At 44.8% G+C, this 25,354-nt stretch overlaps 1 protein-coding gene across 1 annotated transcript in view; it reads left to right on the top strand.

The window, feature by feature from the left end:
* The first annotated feature begins 14,453 nt into the window (after positions 1–14,453).
* GNA14 (G protein subunit alpha 14) overlaps positions 14,454–25,354 on the top strand; it is a 203,585-nt gene continuing 192,684 nt past the window's right edge. The window contains exon 1 of the mRNA XM_060610019.3: positions 14,454–15,877. Coding sequence (XP_060466002.1) covers positions 15,754–15,877 — 124 coding nt within the window. The 5' untranslated portion in view covers positions 14,454–15,753. The remainder of the gene's footprint in view (positions 15,878–25,354) is intronic.

The raw sequence follows: 25,354 nt of genomic DNA, 5'->3' as shown, positions 1-25,354 counted from the left end.
ATTTTCAGAAAATTTTGTAAATTTGCTGCACCTAAAAAGTTTACTAAGGGGGCTCCTGGGTGGCTCAGTCGGTTAAGCATCCGACTTCAGCTCAGGTCATGATCTCGCGGCCCGTGAGTTCTAGCCCCGCGTCGGGCTCTGTGCTGACAGCTCAGAGCCTGGAGCCTGCCTCAGATTCTGTGTCTCCCTATCTCTCTCTGCCCCTTTCCCACTCACACTCTGTCTCTCTCTCTCTCTCTTTCTCTCTCTCTCTCAAAAATAAATAAACACTAAAAAAAATAAATTTAAAAAGTTTACTAAGGAATGCATTAAAAAAAACCTATCTGGCCGCAGATAGTTAATTAGTAACTAAAGAAACAATCAATAAAGGAAGTTATGCAAAAAGCTGAACCAAATCACGATTTCCATGCCAACTCTAAAAAGACCTATTTGCTCGTTTATATCGACTACTCTCTGGTCCATAGTCAGCTTATTTTTCCAACAAAGGAGGAAGAATCTGATGGCCACTTACCATTGGTCTTTCTTACTAGAGGTAATAAAGGAGGTATTAAAATATTAGGACATTGTAAAATAATCATTATTGGAGACCAAGGTATTTGATATTTCCCACCTGATAACACCTGTCTTCTCATTTCTCATGAGTAAGGTACGTTAGCCACGATTCTTAGGGTTGCAAATGATGGAAACCCAATCTACACTGGCTTAAACAAACAAGGAAATTGATTGGCTCAAGTAACTAGGAATCTGGATTCAGGGGTTCAAATCATGGGAGGATAATTCTCTTTTTCTTTATCTCATGGCTCACATTCTATCCATATTGGTGTCATAATCATGTAAAGATGCTCCACATCTTTGCACAGATGGCTACCAGAAGCCCAAGGTTTTTTCATATTTTCAAAGTTGTTATCTTAGAGGAAGGGGAACACAGACTTTCAGACGGCTTGGGGAAGTTTCAGGAATGATTAGTTTAACATATTGCAACCAGTCTCTGTGGTTAAAGGATGGAGTGTTCTCAGTGAGTAGGTGTGGGTCATGCGGCCACCTCTAAACCAAACTTACCCGGGGGTAAGGAGATGGAATGCTCTGAGATACCAGGCCTGGGTCCTGTGCTCCTCCGTGGATCCAGAAGTGACATTAGTCCCTTTGTAATCCACATGGGTGGGACTGGATTTTCACTGAATGGTGGACAAGAGCTGAGCAAACTTGTCTTTCACCCAGAATATCTCCTCCTATTTTTTTCTTGGACTGAAATCTCGCTACAAATACTGGCAAATCAGTGTTCAGTGCAGAGTCAGAGAACACACAAATAGTTCAGACACACAGACTCCAACAAAAAAACCCTGAAGTATATATATTTTTTAATTTTTTTACTGTTTATTATTTATTTTTGAGGGAGACAGAGACAGAATGCGAGTGGGTTAGGGACAGAGAGAGAGGGAGACATAGAATCCAAAGCAGGCTCCAGGCTCCCTGCTGTCAGCACATAGCCCGATGCGGGGCTCGAACTCACGGACCGTGAGATCATGACCTGAGCTGAAGTCGGACGCTCAACCGACTGAGCCACCCAGGTGCCCCAAACCTGAAGTATATTCTAAATAAATAGTAATGATTCCTGGACCTCATTATACAATGAAATATATCTTTATTTGTTCATGGTAGGTACCAGAGCGTAAATGGGTAAGAGTAGGGCTCTGCTATCACAATGGGGTTAAAATTCAGTTCTGTCATTTTCTGGTTCTGTGAACATGTCATGTAAATTTTCCAAACCTCAGTTTCCTCAACTGTGAAATGGGGGGGAATAGTATCTGCCACACAGAATGACGTGAGTTTAACTCTATAAAATGTTTAGCAAAGTCATGGTGTCTGGTAAGCACTCAATAAATGTTAGCCTTCTTCATTCAGCAAATTTCTTATGTGCTTGGTACCATGGATGTATTCCCATGGCAAGAGGTAGGATACAAAAATATGATTCTTGCTCTGTGGGCATCTTGAAGTATGTGAGCAGAACCCCCCTCCTCTACCAAGTACATCATATCACCTTGCAGTGTGAGGTGTTACGGTGATTGCCACAGTGTTGGGGGTGGGGTGGGGAGTAGGCATTATGGGTAACCCTTTCTGAAACTGGTTTAATCTGCTCTAGGCCTGGGAGCACGAGTAGGATTCACAGGCCGGGAGCAGTGGGACAGCTTTGTAGCTCAGAGTGAGGGTACCTGACGGCAGCATTAGCATTGCTTGGGAGACTGTTAGAAATGCAAAATCTTGGGGCACCTGGGTGGCTCAGTCAGTTGAGCAGCCGACTTCGGCTCAGGTCATGATCTCGCGGTTTGTGAGTTCAAGCCCCGCGTCAGGCTCTGGGCTGATGGCTCAGAGCCTGGAGCCTGTTTCAGATTCTGTGTCTCCCTCTCTCTGACCCTCCCCCATTCATGCTCTCTCTCTCTCTCTCTCTGTCTCAAAAAAAAAATAAACATTAAAAAAAAAAAGAAAGAAATGCAAAATCTTGGGCCCTACATAGGGTGACCAACCATCCAGCTTTGCCAGGGAGGCAGGGCTTCCAGTGCTACAATAAATTCCGGGCACACTGGGACATGTTGGGACACCCCGGCCCCCAGACCTGCTGATTCTGACTCTGGAAGCCAGGCCAGGAATCTGTGCTTTAAGCAGCCCCACAATATTGGAGAGGCTCTGTTCTAGAGGAGAATGAAGTGTGAACAAAGGCTCAGAGTGAGAAAAACTGCCCAGACTGGTTTCTCATTCTCCACAGCTGCCTCCTGGGTGCCAGCTGCCCCTGGGAAGGGATACAGGGCCTCTGGGGTCTTCAGGGCGGGTCTCCGCCCCTGGCTAAGCTAGGAGGGCACAGGGATGAAAAGGCTTTGCAGACACCTACCCCTCCATCATCTGCCTCAGCCCCACCTCAGCCAGGGGAAGACTGCCTCTGAGGGGACTGTTTGGAGAGAGAATAGGGAAGAAGGGGAGGGAGGAAGGAAAACGGAAGACCCTTGGGGGCCCCAGCCTCTGGGCCTGGCTCACCCTATTGTTCATTCACAGACTTGCTACCGTGACACAGGAATCGGTTACCTCAGCGATATGGAAACTACAATATGGGCAGCCCCAGGACTGCCTTCCCTTTTACGACAGGCTGACTCCAACGCAGAAGAGAAGAACTTGCGTTTCCTCTCTGGACGCTTCTCAAGAATCTTCAGCTGGCTTAACCCAGGGTTGCTCAGCCTTGGCACTACTGACATTTGTTATTATTAATATTGCTATTACTATTGAGGTATCGTTGACATACGATAGTATATTAGTTTCAGGTGTGCAATATATCGATTTGACAATTCCTTACTTAGCGCTCACCACGAGTGTAGTCGCCGCTGCTGTTTTGAGCTGGATGATCCTCTGTTGTGGGGGCTGACCTGGGCATTACTAAAGGATGTTTAGTGGCACCCCTGACCTCCACCCATAATAGCCATCTCCTCCCTAGTTGTGACACCCAAAGCTGTTCAGATATTGCCAAATATCCCTTTGCGTGTGTGTGTGCGTGTGTGTGTGCGTGTGTGTGCAAAATCTGCGGGTCAGTTTAGAATGACTGCCCAAATTCCCTGCCTGCAGGGGAAAAGGACTCTGGCTCCATTGCCAGGCACACAGGGTTTTTGAGACTTTTGGGAACGATATTTTCAGACCAGTAACCTCAGATATGCAAGGTATATAACTTTATTTTTTATATCCAAACTAAATTTATTTTTTTTTAATATTTATTTATTTATTTTGAGAGAGAGAGAGAGTGAGCTAGTGCGATCAGAGGAGGGGCAGAGAGAGAGAGAGAGAGAGAGAGAGAGGGAGAGAGAATCCCAAGCAGGCTCCACACTATCAGCACAGATCCCGATGCATGGCTCCATCTCACAAACCATCATGAGATCTTGACCAGAGCCAAAATCAAGAGTCGGATGCTTAACCAATGGAGCCACCCAGTTTCCCCCAAACTTAATTTCTTTCTTGAGACTCCCTCCACAAACCAGTTAATGCAAGGTAAGCTTAGTCAAATTAGATCTTTCTCAGTTAGTTCATGGTCTCCTGTCTTTCCTTTACTCTAAGTTCCAAAGGGAGGAAGAGGGTGGTGTTCAGAGACTGGTCTGGTCTGAGGTTGTCATCTGTCCAAACTGGCTTCCACCATGATGTCTTCCTCTCAACCAATCCTGGGCCAAGGTGTTTCTTCTCTGTGACATTCACTGAGATGCCCAGATTCCCTTCTCTGATTTGAAGAGCTGACTCCAACCTGGTGTTCTCTACTAAGTCCCCACAGCCCTGCCTTAAGGATTTTCCTGCTCCTTTGCCTAACTCTGTACCTCTCTGGAGAAGACATGCCAACTTTCAGATATGTTTCTACTGGAATCCAGAGCCACCGGAACACAGCTTTTCTTTCCTTACATGTTCCAGGTTGCCTTTTTAAAAATATTCTATTCCATTCTATTCCATTCCTCTTATACCACAATAAATCTTTAGAATTGCCCAGTCCAATACAGCTAGTGGCTGTCAAATACGTAAAACATGGCTAGTCCAAATGGAGATAGGTGTAAAATCCATACTGCAAACTCTAGCTTAATATGAATTTAAAAATCAATAGTAATTTTAATATTGAACAAATGATAATATTTTGAATATATTGGGTTAAATAAAAAAATATATATATATAAATGTTTATTTATTTTTGATAGAGCACAAGTGGGGGAGGGGTAGAGAGAGAAGGAGACATAGAATCTGAAGTGGGCTCCAGGCTCTGAGCTGTCAGCATAGAGCCTGATGCGGGGCTCAAACCCATGAACCACAAGATCATGACCCGAGCCGAAGTTGGATGCTTAACGACTGAACCACCCAGGTGCCCCAATAAAATATATTAATAAAATTAATTTTTCCCTGGAAGGGTGAATCGTGCTCTTGGCCTGGTCAATCAGAGTATGCTGTTCCTTAGGGCATATTGAATCAGTTCAGGGAGGGGCAGTTGGTTCAAGCTCAGTTAATCACACTCAACTTTGGAATTTTTGCTGGAATACTGGGAAGCGGGCGTTCTCTTTCTACTGAGGTTGCCAGTAAATATGGGTAAGCGTGGAGTTTCTTCTAGTGGTCATCTTGCCATCATGCTGGGAGAGGCCTACCTGAGAGTGGAGTTCAGAGGAAAATTCTAGCCAAAAACATGCAGAGAAATGGCTTCATTATGACATTTGAGCATCTGGTTCCAGCAGAGCCTAAAACCAAGATAATCCCTGAACTTCTGAGTCTTAAGGGCTGGTCACTGCCATTTTTACCTTGTCAGTTCATACCAGGTCTCTGTTGCTTACAACCACCATGTCCTGACAGACACTGGCAGGGTTCTATCTCCACAAATCAAGGGTCCTCAGGGGTATCTTGTTTTCCTTGGTATCCTACAATGTAGTATAAGACAAACAAATATAAAATCACAAAGCATATATAGATAAAGATAAAGATAAAGATATAGATATAGATATAGATATAGATATAGATATAGATATAGATATGGATATAGATACATACTGCAATTTGCTGATTTTCGTAAAACTTAACTTTATGGCTAAATGGGATTTGGATGGAGTTCAGTAGTACAATTTTAGGATGATGTAACCTTCTCTTCCCACTGTAGCTGTGTCCTCCAGTATCATTAGCAAATCATTCTGAGTATTTTTCAGTAGGTTTTGAGATCCATAAGGGTAAGTCTTGCTTTTCACAGTTGTCACTCTTCTAGTGCTTCATACAGAGCAGGTGTTCAAAAGGTCAGTGTATGAATATGAGTATCAAATTTCTTTGGGTTGCTTGGATGTGCTGGGTCCTCCACACTCTCACTAACACAACAGTGCCTGCATATTCTAGGTGCTCAGAAGAAAGATAAACTCTCCACAAAGTGGAAATTGTTATAACTTAGCTTTCCCTGGCCACCAAACTACTCTATTTGTGATGTCCAACCTACATCAAGGAGCTTCCAGTGGTGAGTTTTGGCGTGTTCTCTTGGCCATGTAGCAGCTCAGAAGTAACCTGATTTATCAGATTACTAACTGTTGCACTACATAAATATTGCTAGAGGGTTCAGGTTACCCATGGCTGCTTAGTAAACTACCTCAAAACTTAGTCACTTGAAACAACCGCCATTTTATTTTCTGTCAAGATCTGTGGACCAGCGGTTAGAGCAGACTTGGCTAGTAGCTCTTCTGTCTATGTGGTATTGACAGGGGTTGCATAGTGGTATCCAGTTGGGCTGGGCTGGAGAGCCTGGATAACTTGACTCACATCCCTGGCACCTTGGCGGGAGAGAGGAGCTCAGCCATGTTATCTCGGGTCTCTTCAGGTGATTTCTCCAGATTGTTATGAGGCAGCTTAGGGCACCGGGAATGAGTGATTCAAGAGATGGGAAATGGAATTTGCTACCCATCACAATCCATTAGTCCAAACAGCCACATAGCTTGTCTGGCGTTAAGAGCAGGGAACTTATGCCTCACCTCTTGATGGAAGCTGTTTCCCAAAGTTCCTGGCCATGTTTAATCCACCACAATGACATTATAAATGGAGTGGATGGACTTCCATTTATTTTCCATTTATCAAGATGTGACTCAGGCATTTAAGCAGATAGAAGGCAACTGCATATTTTTTTCCTTCAAATCTACATTTCTAATTGGTATTGACCAAGTTTACAAATTTTAAAATCATGAAGAAAAATACTAAATGTACCTCATGTTTAGCACAGAAGAATTTGGAGCATTCATGATGGCCTTTAAAAATTACATATTTGATTCAGATATTTAAAATCAACATTTTTCGGGGGGGGGGGGCTTCCTGAGTAGCTCAGTCGGTTAAGTATCAAACTCTTGATTTTGGCTCAGGTCATGATCTCACTGTTTGTTGAGTTCAAGCCCTGTGTCAGGCTCTGCACTGACAGCAAGGAGCCTGCTTGGGATTCTCTCTTTCCCTCTCTCTTTTTCTTCCTCTCCCCCGCTTGGGTGTGCGTGCTCTCTTTCCCTCTCAAAATAAATACACAAACATTTTTAAAAATTAAAAAAATAATAAAATCAACATTTATTTTCAAGAGGACTCAACGGTTAAATTCCTATCTGGACCAAATAAGCCATGCAGGGTGTTTGTCTACTTCTCTGCCTCTGCTGGGAAGCTTTGCAACATGATTCCTGTCTGCTGTTGCTCCCAGACAGTCAGAATCATTCCAAATGACTGCGCAAAATGCAAAGTCTTCCTTATCCTCATGGTACTAGAGTAATCGTGAATGCATTTGATATGTTGAAAGTGAAGTCTTTGATGATGATGATATTAATAAAAAATAATACAATCTACTCCTAATGAGTGCTTACTAGTTCCAGGGGAGGAGCCAAAGTCTTTGTATATATTACCTCTTCGAATCCTCACAACAATTCAGTGACATAGGTGATATTCATTCATTCACTTATTCATTCAACAAATACTTATTAAACATGACACGTCTTCCTTGTGACATCACTCTGGCACCGAGATTTAGCAGAGTTTAAAACCAAGATCATCCCTGAACATCCCAGTCCTAACATTCGATACATTCCGTTTTAACTTGTCCACTTACATTGGGGCTCTGGGGCTTTGCAATTAGCACTGAAAACACAAGCTGAATCCTATCTCCACAAATCAAGAGTCCTCGGGGGTGTTTTGTGTTACTTGCTATTACATAATGTAGTATAAAACAGGCAAATATAAAATCACAAATCCCATATTGCTGACTTTTCCAAGACTTAACTTTAATGTTGACAGTGGGCTCTGAACAGAGTTCAGTGGTACCATTTTAAGATGACGTGGCTTCCCCTAATCTAGGCCCTAGGACACAGTGGCGAATAAGACAGGGATGACTCCCTCCCATCATGGAGCTTACTTTCATTTTCTGGTGGGAGAAGATGATAAACAAATAAAGAAGGAAACAGGGGAAATCAGGTGGTGACAAATGCCACAATGAAAATACAAGAGTGTGATGACATCAAGAGGACGGGGCAGGGAGGAGTGGCTACATTAGGCTAAGCAGCCAGGGAATTCTGCAATTAGTAGAAAGTTGAAACCTACTTGCCAAATAGAAGCCAGATATTTCACGATCTGGAGGACCATAACTCAGCTGGCAGAGAAGATAGTGCAAAGCCCCTGGGGTATGTTCAAATAAAAAAAAGGTATAGGTGTGACTGAAGTATATTTGAACAAGAGGGGGGATATTAGGAAATAAGTTAGAGAGGTAGGTAATGGCCCTATCACGTAGGTCCTCATGGTGTAGAACAAGGTTTTATTTAAAATTTTTTTAACGTTTATTCATTTTTGAGACACACACACACACACACACACACACACAAACACACACACATGGAGTGTGAATGGAAGAGGGGCAGAGAGAGAGGGAGACAGACTCAGAAGCAGGCTCCAGGCTCCGAGCTGTCAGCACAGAGCCCATCGCGGGGCTCAAACTCAGGAGCCGTGAGATCATGACCTCAGCTGAAGTCGGACGCTTCACCGACTGAGCCACCCAGGCGCCCCTAACAAGATTTTATTTTAAACTCTGATTGGAATTCATTGGAGGATTTTAATCTAGGGGATGATGGGATATGTTTTAGGACTCTAAAATCTCATTCTGTCTGTCTTACCCTTTGGTAAGTGACTTCAGAGGGTGAAGAATGGAAACAAGAAGACCAAGAGTAAAGCTCTTGTTTTAAAGAGGCAGTCAGTTGGATATTTGGTAGTGCTGAGATGGAAGAGATAGCAGGGAGATAAGTTTTGGAAAACAAATTCGGGACTTTGTTTTGGACTGATTAATTTGAGATCCCTCGAGTACCCAAGCCAGTATGTCAAGAAGGCGGCTGAAGTTAGGATTAAGGGTAAGCTTGGAAGTTCAGGGGGAAAGTCACTGGCAAACGATATTAGACTTCTTACAGAAGAATAAATATTTGAATGCAACTAAGAAGAGTTTGACAATGCCAAGGTGATATGTCCTATTAGATATCGAAATATGGCATAGAGCACCTGTCATCATATCAAGACTGATATAGGAATAAGCAGACCACTGAAAGAGTACAGACTCAAAGAAATGAATTTCAGTCAATATGAGAATGTCCTACAAAGATTGGAATTTAATTCACTGGGAGAAGGATGGAATGTTCAGTAAATGATGTTGGTATAACTGGCTATCCATCCAAAAGAAAATAAAATTAGTCTCCTATCTTACACATTTTACAAAAGTAAATACCAGATGGATTAAATATTTAAATGTTAAAAACGAAATAATAAAATCGCTTGAAAGAAAACCTAAGATACTGCACGTACCATCTAGAAATGAGGAGACCTTCTTACAAAGACTGGAACCCCAGAAACTATGCAGGAAGAGAATATTTGGATATGTAAAAATACAATCTTTTCTGTGGCAAAAGATTCCATTTAAAATGACAAAGGACAAACAATATGTTTGAAAATTTGTAATTCAGATGACAAAAAGTTGACAGGTAATATTGAAGATATATAATCTTCCAGATTGTCAACAGAAAGACAAATGACCCAATTTAAAAAAATGAGCAGAAGATGTAAACAGAAAACTCACAGGGTAGCAAACACAAATGCTAACAAGCTAGGAAGACATATACAAATCATGAGTAGTCAGGGAAACACAAAGAAAGCAACATTTTATTATTATTTGAATCCTTTTAAACTGCCAAAAATTAATGAGTGACAATATTTATTGCTGGTAGAGACATGGATACTCCTATTTTTGGCAGAAATATGAATTGCTTTAGTCTTTTTGGAAAGGAATCTGGCTACATCTATTAAAAATGAAAAATGTATATATCCTTCAATTCAGCAGTCTTTTCCCTGGGAATCTATCCCATGGAAATAAAAGCACCAACACAGGGATTTATATACAAACATGCTGTTATAGCTTTCTTTTTTAGTAGCCAAAAATTAGAAATAAAAACCAATGCCCTTCAAAGGGGAAAAGCTGAATAAAATATGGTCCTTTCAAATGATAGAATGCAATGTTATGAATGTATGAAGGACTGAATAAGAGTTTACTCAGGTTCCCACAAGGTATCGTTGGATGAGAAACACAAAATACAGAGTCCATGTAATATGGTCTCATGTTTAAAGTAATGATGTCAAACTCCCTCTGTGAATGTTTACACACGTCTATGAGTATTTTTATGCTTATGTATGATTATAAGAGAATAAAAAATAGAGAAGAAAACACAGTAGGTTGTTAACATTGGTTCACTCAGGAGGAGAGTGCTACAAAGGGAAGGGAGCATTTCAGCGAAAAGGAAAGGAAAACAAGCAAAATAAAAATCTCTGAACTTCTCATCTTAAAGATTTTTACTCCATAAATTCTTGAGATCCTTAACTGCCATATCAAAAGTCATATTGAAAAACAAACGAGAGGAGCACCGGGGTGGCTCAGTGGGTTAAGCATCCGACTCTGGACTTTGGCTCATGTCATGATCTCATGGTTCGTGAGTTTGAGCCCCTCTCTGGGATCTGCGCTGGTAGCATGGAGCCTGCTTGGGATTCTCTCTTCCTTTTTCTCTCTCTACCCCTCCCCTCTCATGCCTCTCTGTCAAAATAAATAAATAAGCCCAAAGGAAAAAAAAAAAAACCCAGAAACAATAGTGATTCATGCCCACTTATGGTCATTGGTTTGAAGCCAGATTTCCTCGTCACTAATTCTACCCTTTTCAGTAGAAGTTACATAATAAACAGTTTTCTAGTGTTCAGGCAGAGAATATTTTGGAGCAACACGTTGACACGTTGGCTGCCTTAGAAACATGATGTTGAGTACACCCAGGCACCAGTTACTGTCATTACCCATTTGTCCAAATAATTATCATGACTCCATTGATTCTTACCTATCATTCTCATCTGAAACTGGAGATGAATGGGTGGGGTAGGGGCAAAGTGGAGAAGGAGAAGAAAGCCTTAAAAAACTATAGAGAACACTCTGGGCTCAGAAAACTGAATGAAAAATTAGGAACTCTGAACAATGAATTGGGAATCATTTGGACCCACCCATCTGGGACACGGACAAGAAAATCCTATTGATAACTGGTCTGCTAGGAGTTCATACTTATGAACACAACCGAAAAACAGAAGTCTTATGCCACCATAACAAGCAGACGCATATTTTCTTTTTCTAATCTATTCTTTTCCTTTAAAAAAGAAATGTAGGTCATAACCCAGGGAAGGGTCACAACTGTAGTTTGGGAAACACTGCTACAGGACAGCATAGGTGTGTTAGTATTGGTGCTGTTTTCGTTTTGTGAACATCGAGGTCATATTTTCCCTCCACGTTATCTGTTACAATTCTAAGATGCTACCTTTGTCACAGAGAACAGCATTTTTCCAACCCTCCATTTACACATTTCCTTGGAGTTCTGAATTAGAAACAGGGCAGTCATTCCTTCTAAGGAGGCAAGTTAGGGGCAGTTTACATACACAAGTGTTTCTTAAATCGTACAATGATTCTTGTGGGTTTGCTTCTTGGTTTTTCACTCTTTCACCACAAGAGCTTTCTTTTCTCTCTTGTAGTTTCTTTTTCTTATCTCAGGCAAATTCTTTCTAATTTCAACTCTATTCAGTCAGCTAAATTTTATAAGTTGAGAAGTACAAGGATGAACAAGAAACTCTACCTGTAAGTAACTGATCTGGAGAAAAATCAAACAGGTGTAAGAGAGTGAGAAGTTGAAGAGAGGAACGTATACGGTGTTTAGAGAAGGGTCCAGTTGACAAGGGGTGGAGACGGTTTCTCCAAAGAGATGCGCTTGGGAAAGAAAGTACCAAACTTTGCCCGGGGAGAGAGCGGGCATTCCTGCAGGTGTCAAGACATGGAGGTGGGGAGAACGTGTAGTGATGTTCGTCTGGAGTTCCAGGAAAGTGATGGGAGATGAATGAATAAGGCTCAGCTGAAGCCAGAGGTTAGCTGAGGGGCCTGCTCTGCACATCTGTGGGCTGTGGAGAGCCACCCAGGGACTCCATGCCCTCATCGTCTTCCCTCTGGGAGGAAGCACCGAGGGATGGGTTCAGGTTTCAGGGTCTCCATCTTAACTCCTTTCTACCAGACTATAGCCTGTCTGAAGTCTGGAATGGTACCCGGAACGGCCCAGGTACAGGGCGTGGTGTGGACTCAATGGACATTCAGAGGACTCCCAGACACATAGTTTGTCTATATACCCAACAGTTGCCAGGTAGTTGAGACTCACATCCACACTGTGCTCTGATCTTCAAGAGGGATGGGTTGGACTTGCGATACTTTGGGAATAACCCAGGAAAACAAATATGCTCTTTTACCGAGGCCTCTTTTCCAAACTACCTCTTCCTGGAATAATGTTGCAAATGATTTAATAACTTAAAATTATTCTCATCCCTCCCCTAGATCCGAAAGATAACGAAAATAGAGCCATTAATAAAAAATAGAGAGAAAAATAATTGTCTTGCGATATCCTCATTTTATAGTTCTCAGTGACAAATTTGGGTTTATGAATTTTTTGTTTACTTATTTATTTTTGACAGAAAGAGAGAGTGTGAACATGATTGGGGGAGGGGCAGAGAGAGAGAAGGAGAGACAGAATCCCAAGCAGGCTCCACCAGGGAGGAGTCAGATGTGGGGCTTGAGCCCATGAACGTGTGAGGTCATGACCTGAGCCAAAACCAAGAGTGGGATGCTTAAATGAATGAACCAGTCAGGTGCCCCTATGACTTTTTTTTCTCGAGAAAGAACGTGTGTGCAAGCACGGAAGGGACAGAGGGAGAGGGAGGGAGAGAATCTCCTGCCAACCGTGGAGCCTGGTGCAGGGCTCACTGCCTGGCTTGATCTCACAACCGTGAAATCATGACCTGAGTCAAAATCAAGAGCCTGACGCTCAACCGACTGAGCCATCCAGGAACCCTGTTTTACGATTATTTTTAATACTACTTTCTAAGTGTGAAAATCACCAAAGAAATAACTGAATGTCAGAGTTGGGAGATCCCTTGGAGCTTATTCTGGTTCACCTCTCTTGTTTTACAGTTGAGGAAAGGGGGGGCCTAGATAACTGTACATCAGAGAATTAAAGTCAACCAAAAAGTGATGACTCAGAGAGACTGACCTTGTTGGTAGATGCCCCTTTAGTCTCTTAAAGGTGTGTACATGTATTCCTATTATAAAATTTCTATCATACTGTTTATATTTTTGTATCTTGCCTTTTTCAGTCAATATATTTTGAGGTTGCCCCCCCCAAATCTTTAATTGTTATTCACATGTTACATATTCACATACTTAATGACTGTTGTAATATATCATTATAGGTATATACCGTCATTTATTTGACCTATTTCCTGTTGTTGAGCATTTAGGTTGTTTGAGGTTATCGTTATTAGAATTAGACACCTTCATACATAAATCATGACTTCTCTCTGATTATTTCTCAAGGGGAGAATAACTAGTTTGGTCAAAGGGGGTGGACACATTTAAGCTTTCTGATACTGCCAAGCTGACCAGTCCAGGAAGGTTTTTCAGATGTGCCATGAGCAATATATTTCATATCTTTTTTGGAATCTTGGCAACATTGGGTCCACAGATCAGTTATTCCAGCTAACTTGGGGTTCAACTTTGCCTAGTGAAGTCACTTTAATCTTTTAAAGTACTAATGATTGTACTCATTGAAAAATATTAACAATTATGATGATCTTGCCTTCTCAAGCAGTCTTATCCTCAAATTGTAAATCTGTCTGTAAGAGCTAAGGGAGGAAAGTGTGATGAACTGGCCAAGGATCAGATGAAAAATGTTCAGGATTTTGCCTGCAGGGGGTCAACTGTTACGGTCAGTTTAGGCCTGTAAGGAAAGAAGGGTGCATTTAAGAATGTAAGCACATTTATTTTTAATGCCTGATTCATTTCCATTCCCTAAACTGTAAAATAAATAATAAGACCTTGAAGCCAGATAGCATCGCAATGCCAAGTTTCTTATATAATGACAAACACCACTCTTCCACTCAGTATGTTCCTCAATGTGAATTGACTGAATATATGCCACACATTTGAAAGGCACTTATGCCCGCTTTTAATAGAGGAGGCATTAACTAATTGCCTAAAGCCATAAAGTGTTTACAGGACGAGCAGGGAGGACAGGATCCCCTCCCTCCACCTTCCCGCTTCTGCTTTTTCCTCGGGCCCCTCTGCGCTCTGCCTCAAAATCTATCCAGAGGGAAGACAAAAATCAGATGTAATATGCGTTCTGTTGCACCAATTGAGTACAAAGAGATGGCTGTTCAATTTGTAAGTTTTTATTAATGCAGCTCCAACATGATTCCGACGTCCTGGGAGCTGGGCCAATGCAGCCACGGACACACCTTTGCAAGGCAGAGGCTGTCAGGCTTCAAGGCTGGGGCACGAACACGCCGGGGGCTGCTGCAAACGTGTGAGCCCTCTCTAACAGCAGGAGTCTTTCCCGTCATAAAATGCAAAGTAGCCAGCCGTTTTCCATTTTCCCCATCCCCAGCCCTCCTCATCAGGTGCCCTAGGAAGGGGCCGGAAGGATGTTTACTCTCCGCTCTGGCGGCCTCCTATTTAACCGAACCCAGAGGCAGCTGCCTCTCTGAGCGCAGTGCCCCCGGGGTCAGGCCCAGCCGCACCTTGCTGGCAGGCTGCCCAGCTGACCAAGCGTTTAGGCCAAACCTGAGCCCGGCTGAGGCGTCCGGGAAGCGGAAGGAGCCCGTCTAGGAAACGAAGGGTGTGTGGTCGTGTCGCTGGTGTGCAACCCTCAACTTAGGGGTGAAGAGTTCAACCTCGCCCCAGGCGCGAGGCTTCCCGCGGCGGACGCCCGGCTCGGTTCTCCTCTTCCTGCAGCTGGGAGGAGTTGAGGCTGAAGCGGGCGAAACGCGCTCACCTGTCGGAACCCGTATCTGGGTACGAAGCAGGGCCCTGGGGCCGGAGCGCGCTGGTTCCCGCAACCTCGGCAGGCGGCCCTCCGGGTGCAAGGACTTCACGGCCACCGAGGCAGGTGTGGGAGCTGCTCCCAGGAACCCCAGACGCCCGGCCCGTGCGCCCCAGCTCCTGACTGGTTCCTCTCGCCCCCCAGGCGCCTACGGCTTGGCGTGCCCCGAAGGCCTACTGGGGCGGGCGCCAGGGCTGCAGGTCCGAGACGCTCCGCCTCCTCCTGCCACTTAGAGCCACCAGCGCCAGCAGAAACCCTTGAGCTCGGTCTTAATCTGCGGTCACTTTCCGAACTTTCCAGGCAAGGGCGAGCTAGGCCCTTTGCCTCCAACCGACGCCGTGCCTGTCGCCTGCCCGGGACCCTACCGGGACGCGGAGATCCCATTCTCCCCGCCGGGCACCGACGCCCCAACTTTTCCCGCGCGGTCTGCGCCCCCGGACCTGGTGTCCGCCTCCTGGGCTAAGGGGCGCGCGCATCTTCCGGGTGCGGGCCGTACGCCCATCCTCTCCGCGAGCCCTCCTCCTCCCCCGGGACGAGTGTGGGGCTGGTGCGCCCGGAGCTGCGGGGATCCCCTCAAGTTCCTGGCGCTCCGAATTCGCCCCCGCCTGGGCATCGACCCTCGAGGAGCGGACTGAGCCTCCGAAGGCCAGGCCTCGTACTGCCCTAAGTCAAAGAGGTCTCGTCCTTTTCTCTCCGAACCCGGGTGCCTGTCGCGGCTCGGCCGGGCGAGCGGCCGGCGGAGAACCGGGGCTCTCGGGACCGCGTCGCGCCGTCGGGTGCCGCGCGCGCCATGGCCGGCTGCTGCTGCCTGTCCGCGGAGGAGAAGGAGTCGCAGCGCATCAGCGCCGAAATCGAGCGGCAGCTTCGCCGGGACAAGAAGGACGCGCGCCGCGAGTTCAAGCTGCTGCTGTTGGGTGAGTGACTGCGACTCCCGGACCCCCGCTCGCCGAGCGTTTTCCTCCCTCCCTCCCTCCCGGCCGCTCCCCTCTCTCAGATCCCCTCCGGGCCTGGAGCCAGAGGGGTGCAGCGTGGCTCCTTCCTGCCCGCCCTCACCCCGGGGGGGGGGGGGGCTCGGTGGCCGGCCCCTGGGGGCCTTCGGCACCTGTCCTTCGCACCTCCAGTTGGGCGACTTTCAAAGGCACCCTTTCCCTACCCCAAAACGGGTGAGACCTAGCATTTGACCAGGGTTTGCTTTGTTGGCCCCCCTCCCTAACACTGCCTTCACCCCACTCTGCTGCCCCCGGCGCGTACAGCTGCTTCAGAGCCTTTTCTTGGATGTCAGGGTAGGTGGTGGGGAACTGCCTCCTGTACCGCTTTGGGTTCCGCTCTGGCCGCTGTGCTCCCGGTTTTAAGTACGGGTGAGTGAGTGCTCACCGAGTGCGGACTGTGCTAAGTTGTCACCGCGACACTGGGCCATAATGCGGGCGGGTAATAACATCCCCATCCTGGAGAATTAACTATGGAGGCCCGGAAAATTGGGAAACTTGCTTTGAGAAAAGACAAAGCAGATACCAGGTCAGTAACGGGGGTGATGTGCAGGCTCTAGCCACTCACCCTACTGTGATGACAATTGCCTCCCTTCGGTGACCCCCTTTGGCCAGGCCTGTTTGCACGCAGCAGGCCCAAACCTCCCTTGTTGGGTTTCGCTCAGCCTGCGCCCCTTCCTAGAGTTTGGAATGGGCTGCCCCAGCTGCAGCGACTAGTTACTCCTCTGGTTCTTAACGTTCAAAAACAGAAAAGAAAATGCTAAGGTTTGCCCAATTTGTGGAGCCCACCTTTTCTGATTTTTGTTCCAGAGCCCTGTGCAATCCATTGGCTGCTTGAGGAGTATTGACATTTTCTTTCAGATGAGGATAGTAGCCGTGAGATCTTTCTAGAGAGTTGGAAGCATTTCGACTCTTTCATTCCTTTCAGACAGGAATCCTCTCACACCAGTTGATGTTTGAATACAAGGAGTCACCCTGTGGGAAAGCTTCAAGAAAAGTTGGTCTAGTTACCATAAAATGGAGAAAGCTTTTAGTCCGTATCGCCTTCGGGCCTGGGCAAAGGAAGCCTTTCGTACTTACTCCCTGGAGTTCAGAGTTTATGTAGGGGTGTCTGGCCTTCACTAGGCTGTACCCCTCCCCAGTGGGCTTGGTGTCTGCCTACGGAGTGGGCTGCCCCACCAGGAGACTCGTTGCCACCCCCCACCCCACTCCCATACTCACATCGGAATTCCGTGCCCAAAGGCCCCAAGCCAGCTTCCACGGCCTCCGCAAGTGTGGGGGGTGGGGGGGCAGACCCCATCCCTAAGGAATGCCCAAGGGCAGCTGTGCTGGGGTGATGGAAGAGCTTGGAAATGTGGGTTGAGGGCCTACAGGTGTGCCCCCCCCACCCCACCCCCTCCAGGCCTCCCTGGGGGGAGAGGGAGCCTGGGTGGGGGAGGGAAGAGCTTGTGGCCATAGGCAGGGCTGTTTCATGTCTGGCCCAGAACTCCCAGGGATCTGCAATTGTAAATAGTACCTGGCCTTTCAGGTTGTTAAAAAGCTCCATTTGTTAAGGGAGGAGGATTGCGTGACAGTGGGCTAGCTTGATGACCTCTTTAAAGTAAATACTTGGGCCTCCATTTGTACCCTTGCCTCAGGCCCCACAGACTGATAGGGGCTCACCTGGTTTTGGCCGCAAGCTTCTTTTCAAGGGAAGTCTGAACCATCTTTCATGGTGTGAAGTATGTTGATTTGTGTCAGTGTATGAAGCACCATGTCTGGAACATACCAGGAGTTTCCTATGACGATTTGAGCAGTACACTGAGCCATACTGCATTGGCATCAAGCCTTGTGTTTTTTTTTGGGGGGGAGGGGTGTAGTAAGATGCTTGCGTTTGCACTCAAACTGGGGTAAAAATATTGTAGGGAAGTTGTTTGCCCTGGAGGTCAAGTTTAATACTAGTGACTAGAATATCTTCTTTGCCTCCCCTGCGCCTTTGCCCCGATCTTCCTGCACCCTCCAGGCACTGCCTGACCTCCCAAGATCCCCGTTTTCATTGTGTCCAGCTGTGACTAGCATATTGGCTCCGTGCTAGTTACTTAGAAACCACTAGAAATAGTTTCCAAACCACATAGAGCTGTCAGGAACCCCAAGGAGGGACTTCAAAAACCTCTGGTTTCTTCAAGGGAGCAGGGCACACTTCCATTTCTTCCATTTCATCCCTTTCAGACAGGAATCCTCCCTCCCACCAGTTTATTAATTTTGAATACAAGGAGTCACCCTCCTGGAAAGCTTCAAGGAAAGAAAGGTTGGTCTAGTTAGATCAAAATGGAGAAAGCTTTTAGTCCGTATCGACTTCAGACCTGGGCAGGAGCCTCAGGTATTGAGGAGGAAATGACTCCACAGATCCAGGAGGAGGAAAGGACTTCACGAATACAGAAATTAGGGGCGCCTGGGTGGCTCAGCTGGTTAAGCGTACAGCTCGATTTCAGCGCAGGTCATGATCTCAGTTCGTGAGATGGAGCCCTGCGTTGGGCTCCATGATCACCGTTCAGAGTCTGTGTGGGATTCTGTCTCTCTCAGTGTGTGTCTCTGTCTCTCTGTGTCTCTGTCTCTCTGTGTCTCTGTGTCTGTCTCTCTGTGTCTGTCTGTCTCTCTGTGTCTCTCTCTCTCACACACACACACACACACACACACACTCTCATGTGTGCACACACACAACAAATAAACTTTAAAAAAGCTTTTAAAAAAATGCAGGAATCAGGACCTGGTGTATGTTGATTTGTCTCTAGCTGTGCAGTTTGAAGAATTGATCGGAGTCTCTCATTACATAACCCACGCCTCAGATGCCTCAGGTGAAACCCCCACTTTGCCGATGGGAGTGGAGGACCCTGTGTGGAGTATGGAATGACCTGAAAAGCCACCAACTCGGTGACAAGGAAGCATGCTTTTTCAACAAAATGATTTGAGGAGGTTTCCGAAGTGCATTCAATAGAGCCGTATCCTGTTTGCATTTATAATAAAAGCCTAGATTCCTGTCAGCCAGGAAAGCTAAAAGCTGCTGTCTGGTTAGGGCTAGTAATTGCAAAATGTCAGTGTGATACTCTTAGCTGAAGGAGATGGGGGGAATAAAGAAGATGGTTGAGTTTAGTAGGAGAGATTCCTTATCAGCTCTTCAGATAAAAGTAGGACTGAAAGGAGTTCTAATAAGAATCCTGAGGATACTACTCAGTACAGGAAGAAAGTGTCTGGACAACGGCAATTAAGGGGGAGAAATGGGATCTTTTATTGATTTTTTTTTTTTTTTAAATATTAGATGAGGCTTAGTAAAGTTAAGACTTAAGCCGTCAGTCTCTGGAAACACTCAATTTTGGATGTAGACCTTCGTGTGGGAGCTGTCTGGGAGGCATGTGTGCTGGGGAATTGGTATTCAACTTAGGCTGGCATAGGGACTGCAAATCTAAGCGCTGAGGCCAGACCACCTGGGTTCAAACCCTGGCTGTACCCTTTCTTAGCCGTAGACTAACTTCTCTTGGGTTTGTCTGGCAGTGGTCAAATTTCTGCTGCCTTCACTCCATTTTTGAGCATTTTTTTTGCCACCAGTGAGGTGTCACTTTCTATTTTAGTCGATCGGTTGCAGGTTGCATAGCAGTTGACCTAAAATGTCCTGGTAGTGCTTTCACGGTAATGCTTGGCTTTGAGTTTCCCTTACTTTCTGAACCATAAGCTGATTTCAGGGTCTATCTTCGTACTTATACCAAAACGGGTGAAAATCTGAGTCCCCTAAAATTTTATTGCGTTGGTTATAACAAAATATCATTTTGAGACTAATGATCACGTTCATAGGCTGGAAGTCTGTTAGAGGAAAGGGTGGAGGGAGGGTGGTTGCCTCAGTAGAAAGTGACTTGTCTGGCTCTGAAGAAGCAAAGGAGTGAAACAGTTAAGTATGCCCATGTTCCTTACTCTTCCCTCGGTTCAAACTAACATTTTCCCACATGCTGGAGATCATTTCTAAGTGCTAAATTGGAGGTGTTTGTTTGCAAGTAACTGTTGGGAGGATTGTCATAAATGCTTAATAGAGAATAAAAGGTGGTACAGGCAGTGCATGAAGGGGGATCTTCTGGCCGGGGGGGATCATGTGGGTAGGGCTGTAAGAAATGGGGAGGTTAAGGTACTGATGGCTGCCCATGTGTGGACTTGTGCAGGACACATAGAAACTTCTCCCCACTATGAAGAGAAACTTTGGAGAAAAGTAACAATGTTCTTAGGGTGTGGGATGATACGAAGGGGTCCTTGGAGGCAAGATTTCGTTCAGTTTTTGTGTTTTAGCCCTTTACGTGAACATTCTCTAAACTGCCAAATAGATGTTACTGTAAAAAGGCTTTTTTTTTTTTTTTTTTTTTTTTTTTTTGTCCCGTACTGTGCTTCCGAATGGAGGAAAGTGACTTTATCTCTGGCTTTTGTCCATTGTGGGTAGAGATGGTCTCTTCAGAGGTCTTCAGGGGACTGCTGTATCACGGATACAAGCAGAGTATTCGTTTCGCCTCTAAACTAATGCAGAACCTTTTCAAACCATGGACTATGAAAGGTACTTTTTGTACCTTTACAAATAAGCAATACTGAGGTATAATTTATATCCAGTATGGAATTCTGGATATGTGATGTTGCGTTCTCTGAAGGTCCTCGGTGGAGGCACACCATCTCCATCTGCCCCACGGTGATGTTGCATTCAGTCACTTTTTCAAGATGTTGCACATTGTCTATTGTCTACCAGTTTTGGGGGGAGACGCTTTTTAAGGCCAGGCGAATATCCTGCTCCTCACCATATATCCCTGTATACCACGATGTATACACCACGATGTATACACCACGATGTATACACCACGATGTATACACCACGATGTATACACCACGATGGCTACAAAATGATTTTCTAAATCCAGCACTCTCTCCACATTGACCAGTTGGCACTGCACATGTTACTGTAAAAGCCTTCCTTTTGTCCCTATTCATTATTAATACATACTCCTGAATCCCTCACTGGTTTTTACTTCATTACTGTACTTAATTATTTTGACACTCAGATTGTACCCAATTTGTGCAATGAGACCACCTTCAAGCTGGTTCTTACGTTGCTGCAACATGGCCCATCATGGTTTCCACCCCCCACCCCCCAACTCTTAATCTCTGGCATAAAGAGGAGCCTGGACCTCCAGTTGATGACCTTCCCAGTTGGGTATTCAGCCATTATTCTACAGGGGCTCAATTACTTTGGGTGGAGAACGGCGCTTTGTCTTTTCAGATGTTGAGGGCACTAGAAACAAAGCTAGTTTCCAATTCACATCACTCACCATTATGTACATATCTGAAGAATCCCATTCCTAAACGCATGGAGTTAGAGGATGAACATCTTGAGGCTGTAATGCTGTGAGCAGATAAAGAACGGAAAAACTTGACAGTAGAGTTGGGCGAAAAAAGCAATGTTAAAAAAAAAAAAAGCCTTACCCCACAAGGTGTTTTTTTTTTTTTTTTCTTTTTTCCCTTAAAAGATGCCTTGTGGTCAATAAAACCTTTTTCTCTTCCAGTTGTACTTGAATTACAAAAGTTTTGTTGTAAGGACCCCCATGTGTGGGGTTGCAGGGAGGAGGGTAGCTAGATTGAGAAGGCAGAGAGGGGTTTTTAGTGAGTCTGTAGCAAAGGTATTACTAAAGACAAAAATTGAAATCCAGGCAAAAAGGGGACTTGAGTGGAAGAATTCTCACCAGGACTTTTCATGAAATGGAAAGATTTGAATAATAAAGACTGGGAAAGAACCCTTCTGGGGACACAGCAATCAGCATGGGTTGGCTCCATTGCCTTCCAAGCTTGATAGCTCTCTGAGCCTTACTTGCCCCTGTGAGAACCTCAAGTCTTGGTGGGGCATTAGGGCGCATTCCTGGGTCAACCGTTTCTGGGTGGTTGCTATAAATCAACATGTGCTCTGTGATCTGAGTGCTGATGGCCTGGGGTGGGGCTCCCTGGGTGTCAAGCAGCCCTTGCTGCAAAAACTGTGGAAGGAATCGAAGGGTACCAGCAGAAATCCAAGGGCTCTGAAGGTGGAAGGCACTGCAGGAGGCTTTGTGGGAGCCCTGATTTTGATTAGGATCAATTGGCTCTCTGCTGATGGGTAAATTAATGGGTTGTCCTGTCAGCCAGTGTTCTTGGTTGCAGACCGTTTAAGTAGAAGAATGATTTATTGGAGGGAAAGCAGGAAACTCACAGGACCGATGGGAATTGGAGAGCAGGCTCAGCCAAAGGGCACGACCCAAGGGAGTTTTGACACTGGTAGCAGCCTACACTGCCAAGCACACAGCCAGGGACGATTCCACCCGGGTGGCAGTTGAGGCTGCAGTGGACACTTCACAGCAGTGCTGCAAATCATCTGTGACCACTTCCTGTCTTGTGTGTCACCTTGCAAAATCTCAGGCCATCTGTTTGTGCTCAGCTGCCGGGGAACTGGGGGAGGGCAGGCAGCATGGCAGGATGGTAAGGACATGTTTTCTGGAGCCATGCTTCCTGGGTTTAAAATCTAGGCAAGTAGTTCCCGTTGGGCTGTCAGCACCCTGTCTGGGCTGAGGCCACTTGCCTACCACTACAAGGTCACTGGTAGAACTGACATACAGTTCTTGGTAGGAGGGTCAACAGCAAGAAGGCTCTGCTGATGACTCTTCTAAGAGAACAGGGTCCTGATAAGTTGCCATAACTTAAAACTATGAAATGAGCAGTGTCTTAAGACTTTGGAAACTTGAATTGCTTTTTTTTTTTTTTTTTTTTTTTGGTGGGAGGGGGTGTCTCTGAGTATGGGATATGTAACCATGAAGAAGACATTACTGCTCAACCTCAGGGTCCTCAACAGTAAAATGAAAGGTGTGGGTCAGGTGACCCTTGATATCTTTCCAATTCTGTTAGCAAATATTTTATACCAATGGTTCTCAAAGTCTGTTCTCAGGAGCACAGACCTGTGCTCCTGTTTTCAGCACCTCCTGAAAACTCATGAGAAATGCGAACTCTGAGTCTCCATTGTGGTCCTCTGATCAACTTCAGTAGCGGCCCCACAATCTGTATATTAATCCCTCCAGTTGATCCTGATACATGCTCAGATGTGAGAACAGGATTGGTCTGGCCTTCAGGACTGGGCAGCCTCTTACCGTACCTCTAGGGTCTAAGGCCGATAACCTTATTTTTCAGCAAATATCCAGGAGGTCCCCGGGACTGACCTGCCTAGGGAATGATTTGTTGCTTGCAATCAAATAAACCTCTCTCTCCTCAACTTTATGAAGGATGTTCAGAGTCTGAGCTAGGTAATTAGTAGGGATATTTAGCATTTGTCCCCATGTGCCTGGTTGGCAGGCAAAGAGAAAGCACACATTTACATTTACCTCAGTAAGAGTCCTTATAAAAACAAGTGTTTGCATTTGTATGCACTCTTGTACTTTTATATACTACTCCAAAAGCTATGTTCCTATAAACTGCAGTGGCCTTATGGCTAATAACCATTAAGTAGTTACTTTGTGTCATGGAAAGTGGTGTACAGGAAGCCTATTCTAGTAAGAGCTGCCATATATCTGTCTTCTCTTTGAAAAATCATATGGAACATTGGCTGGTATTTCCATCCAAGGGAAATAAAGGGTGATAAACTTTGTCTTAAAAAAAAATGTTAAGTAATGGATGAGTTCTACTTTGTAGTCTTAAAAAATAAATAGGAAGAGAAAACCTTTATCTTTGATTATTTTGCCTGAACGGTGTATTCTGTATTGTTGGCTCATTGTCAGTGACCCACAGATGGATTAGCCATGCTACTGGTCTCTTGAATCTGCTGTGAATAACACCTTCATTTTGAGTAAATCATTCCCCAAATATTTCTGTTGCTTGGCTACTATGTAATAGGGAAATACAAGCTAATTGCATTACCAAGCAATATCCAATTAACAAAAGTGATAAATCATGGGCAACATCATTGTCTAATTTATATAGAATTGTGTCTCATAAGTGTATCAGTATGCAACTGAATGGAAAAACTTAAGCTCCTCTCTTACCACAGAGTTTAAGAAAGTGCAAACTTCGATTTTGTGAATGGAGTAGAGAAGGTCCAGAGGAGTGAAGGGGCTTGGCATATGTGATGGGGCTCAGTAACTGGTAACTTATTGGCAGTAAGCCAAGACTAGGAGTCCAGTATTCATTGCCAACTCCTTTTTCTTTTTTTTTTTTTTTCATGAAGTCAGTCTGAGTCCTCTTGTTAGATTTCTTCGTTTCTAAGGCAACATTGATTGTAAGACATGCCATTGATTTGAAAACAGCTTTTCAGGAAAGCAAACACCTTAATAAATGCTCACATCAATGCAAAAGCGTCTCGACCTTAAAAATGTTCATTTCTGTGGCAATAAAACTTGGAATCAAGGTATTCATCCCCCCCCCCCCCCCGACCCCGCTGGCTCCCAGATAGTACAAATTTAAAATAAGCGAAACTACTCCAATTATTGACATAGAATAGAATTTCATGAAACCAGTTTAAGTGCTGAAATTAGAGAAGAAACCTCTGTGTATTGCCATCAGTCTACTGGGCTCTATTTCAAGTAAAACTTGAAAAAATTGTGTCCTGGACTAGTGGGGCTGTTCTATATAAAGAAGGTTAAGAAAAAAATGGGAGCAACCAACCAACTGTGGTGACAGTGTCTGAGTGATGGTGGATGGGCCACATCCAGGCAAATGCTTGAGTCTGGGAGGAGTTTTATATGAGACCTTGAACTCCTTGAGGGTTTTATTCACCACTTACTGACCTCAGCCCCCACCCCTGCCCTGCTGAGGATAGACCTTAGCTTAAATATTGGCTGAATGAATATGTGTGTCTCTTTGTCTCCATGAACTAGCAGATGGTTAGTATGAAGAATTCCATATAGAAGCTAGAGGTCTCTATTGTTTGGGCTACTTTAGGAACATTCATGAAAGGAAGACTGTCATGGGTTGGGTCTTCCAGAAGAGCAAGGTGTAGATAATTTCAGAATTGATTTTTTTTTTTTTTAACATGTCCAATATGTTAGCTACCTATTTCTGTTGAATGTTTATGCCTAGATTAGTGGTGTCAAAATATGAAAATTGAGCCCAGGTCGTAGAAGTGAAATGCTACCTGGAAAATAAATTCCTTGTATTTCCATAAAGAGTTTTCCTAGTAATCATACATAAGATTTTGATACGTAACTGGAATCATAGTTGAGAAATTCATTAGTCTTTATTGCTTCGTTCTGAACTAATTTGAAAAAAATTCTAACTCCTCATCTTTTTCATGTAACTTTTCTAAATTTGTGGTAGGTCTGTCTCTATAAAAATTGAGGAGTTAGGCCTCATGATTTTAGAGGCTCATCTCCTACTTAATTTTATGGATAAGAAATT

This window comes from Panthera onca, chromosome D4, assembly GCF_046562875.1.
Source record: "Panthera onca isolate mPanOnc1 chromosome D4, mPanOnc1 haplotype 2, whole genome shotgun sequence".
NCBI classification, from domain to species: domain Eukaryota; kingdom Metazoa; phylum Chordata; class Mammalia; order Carnivora; family Felidae; genus Panthera; species Panthera onca.
This window is presented reverse-complemented; position numbering and strand designations above follow the sequence as displayed.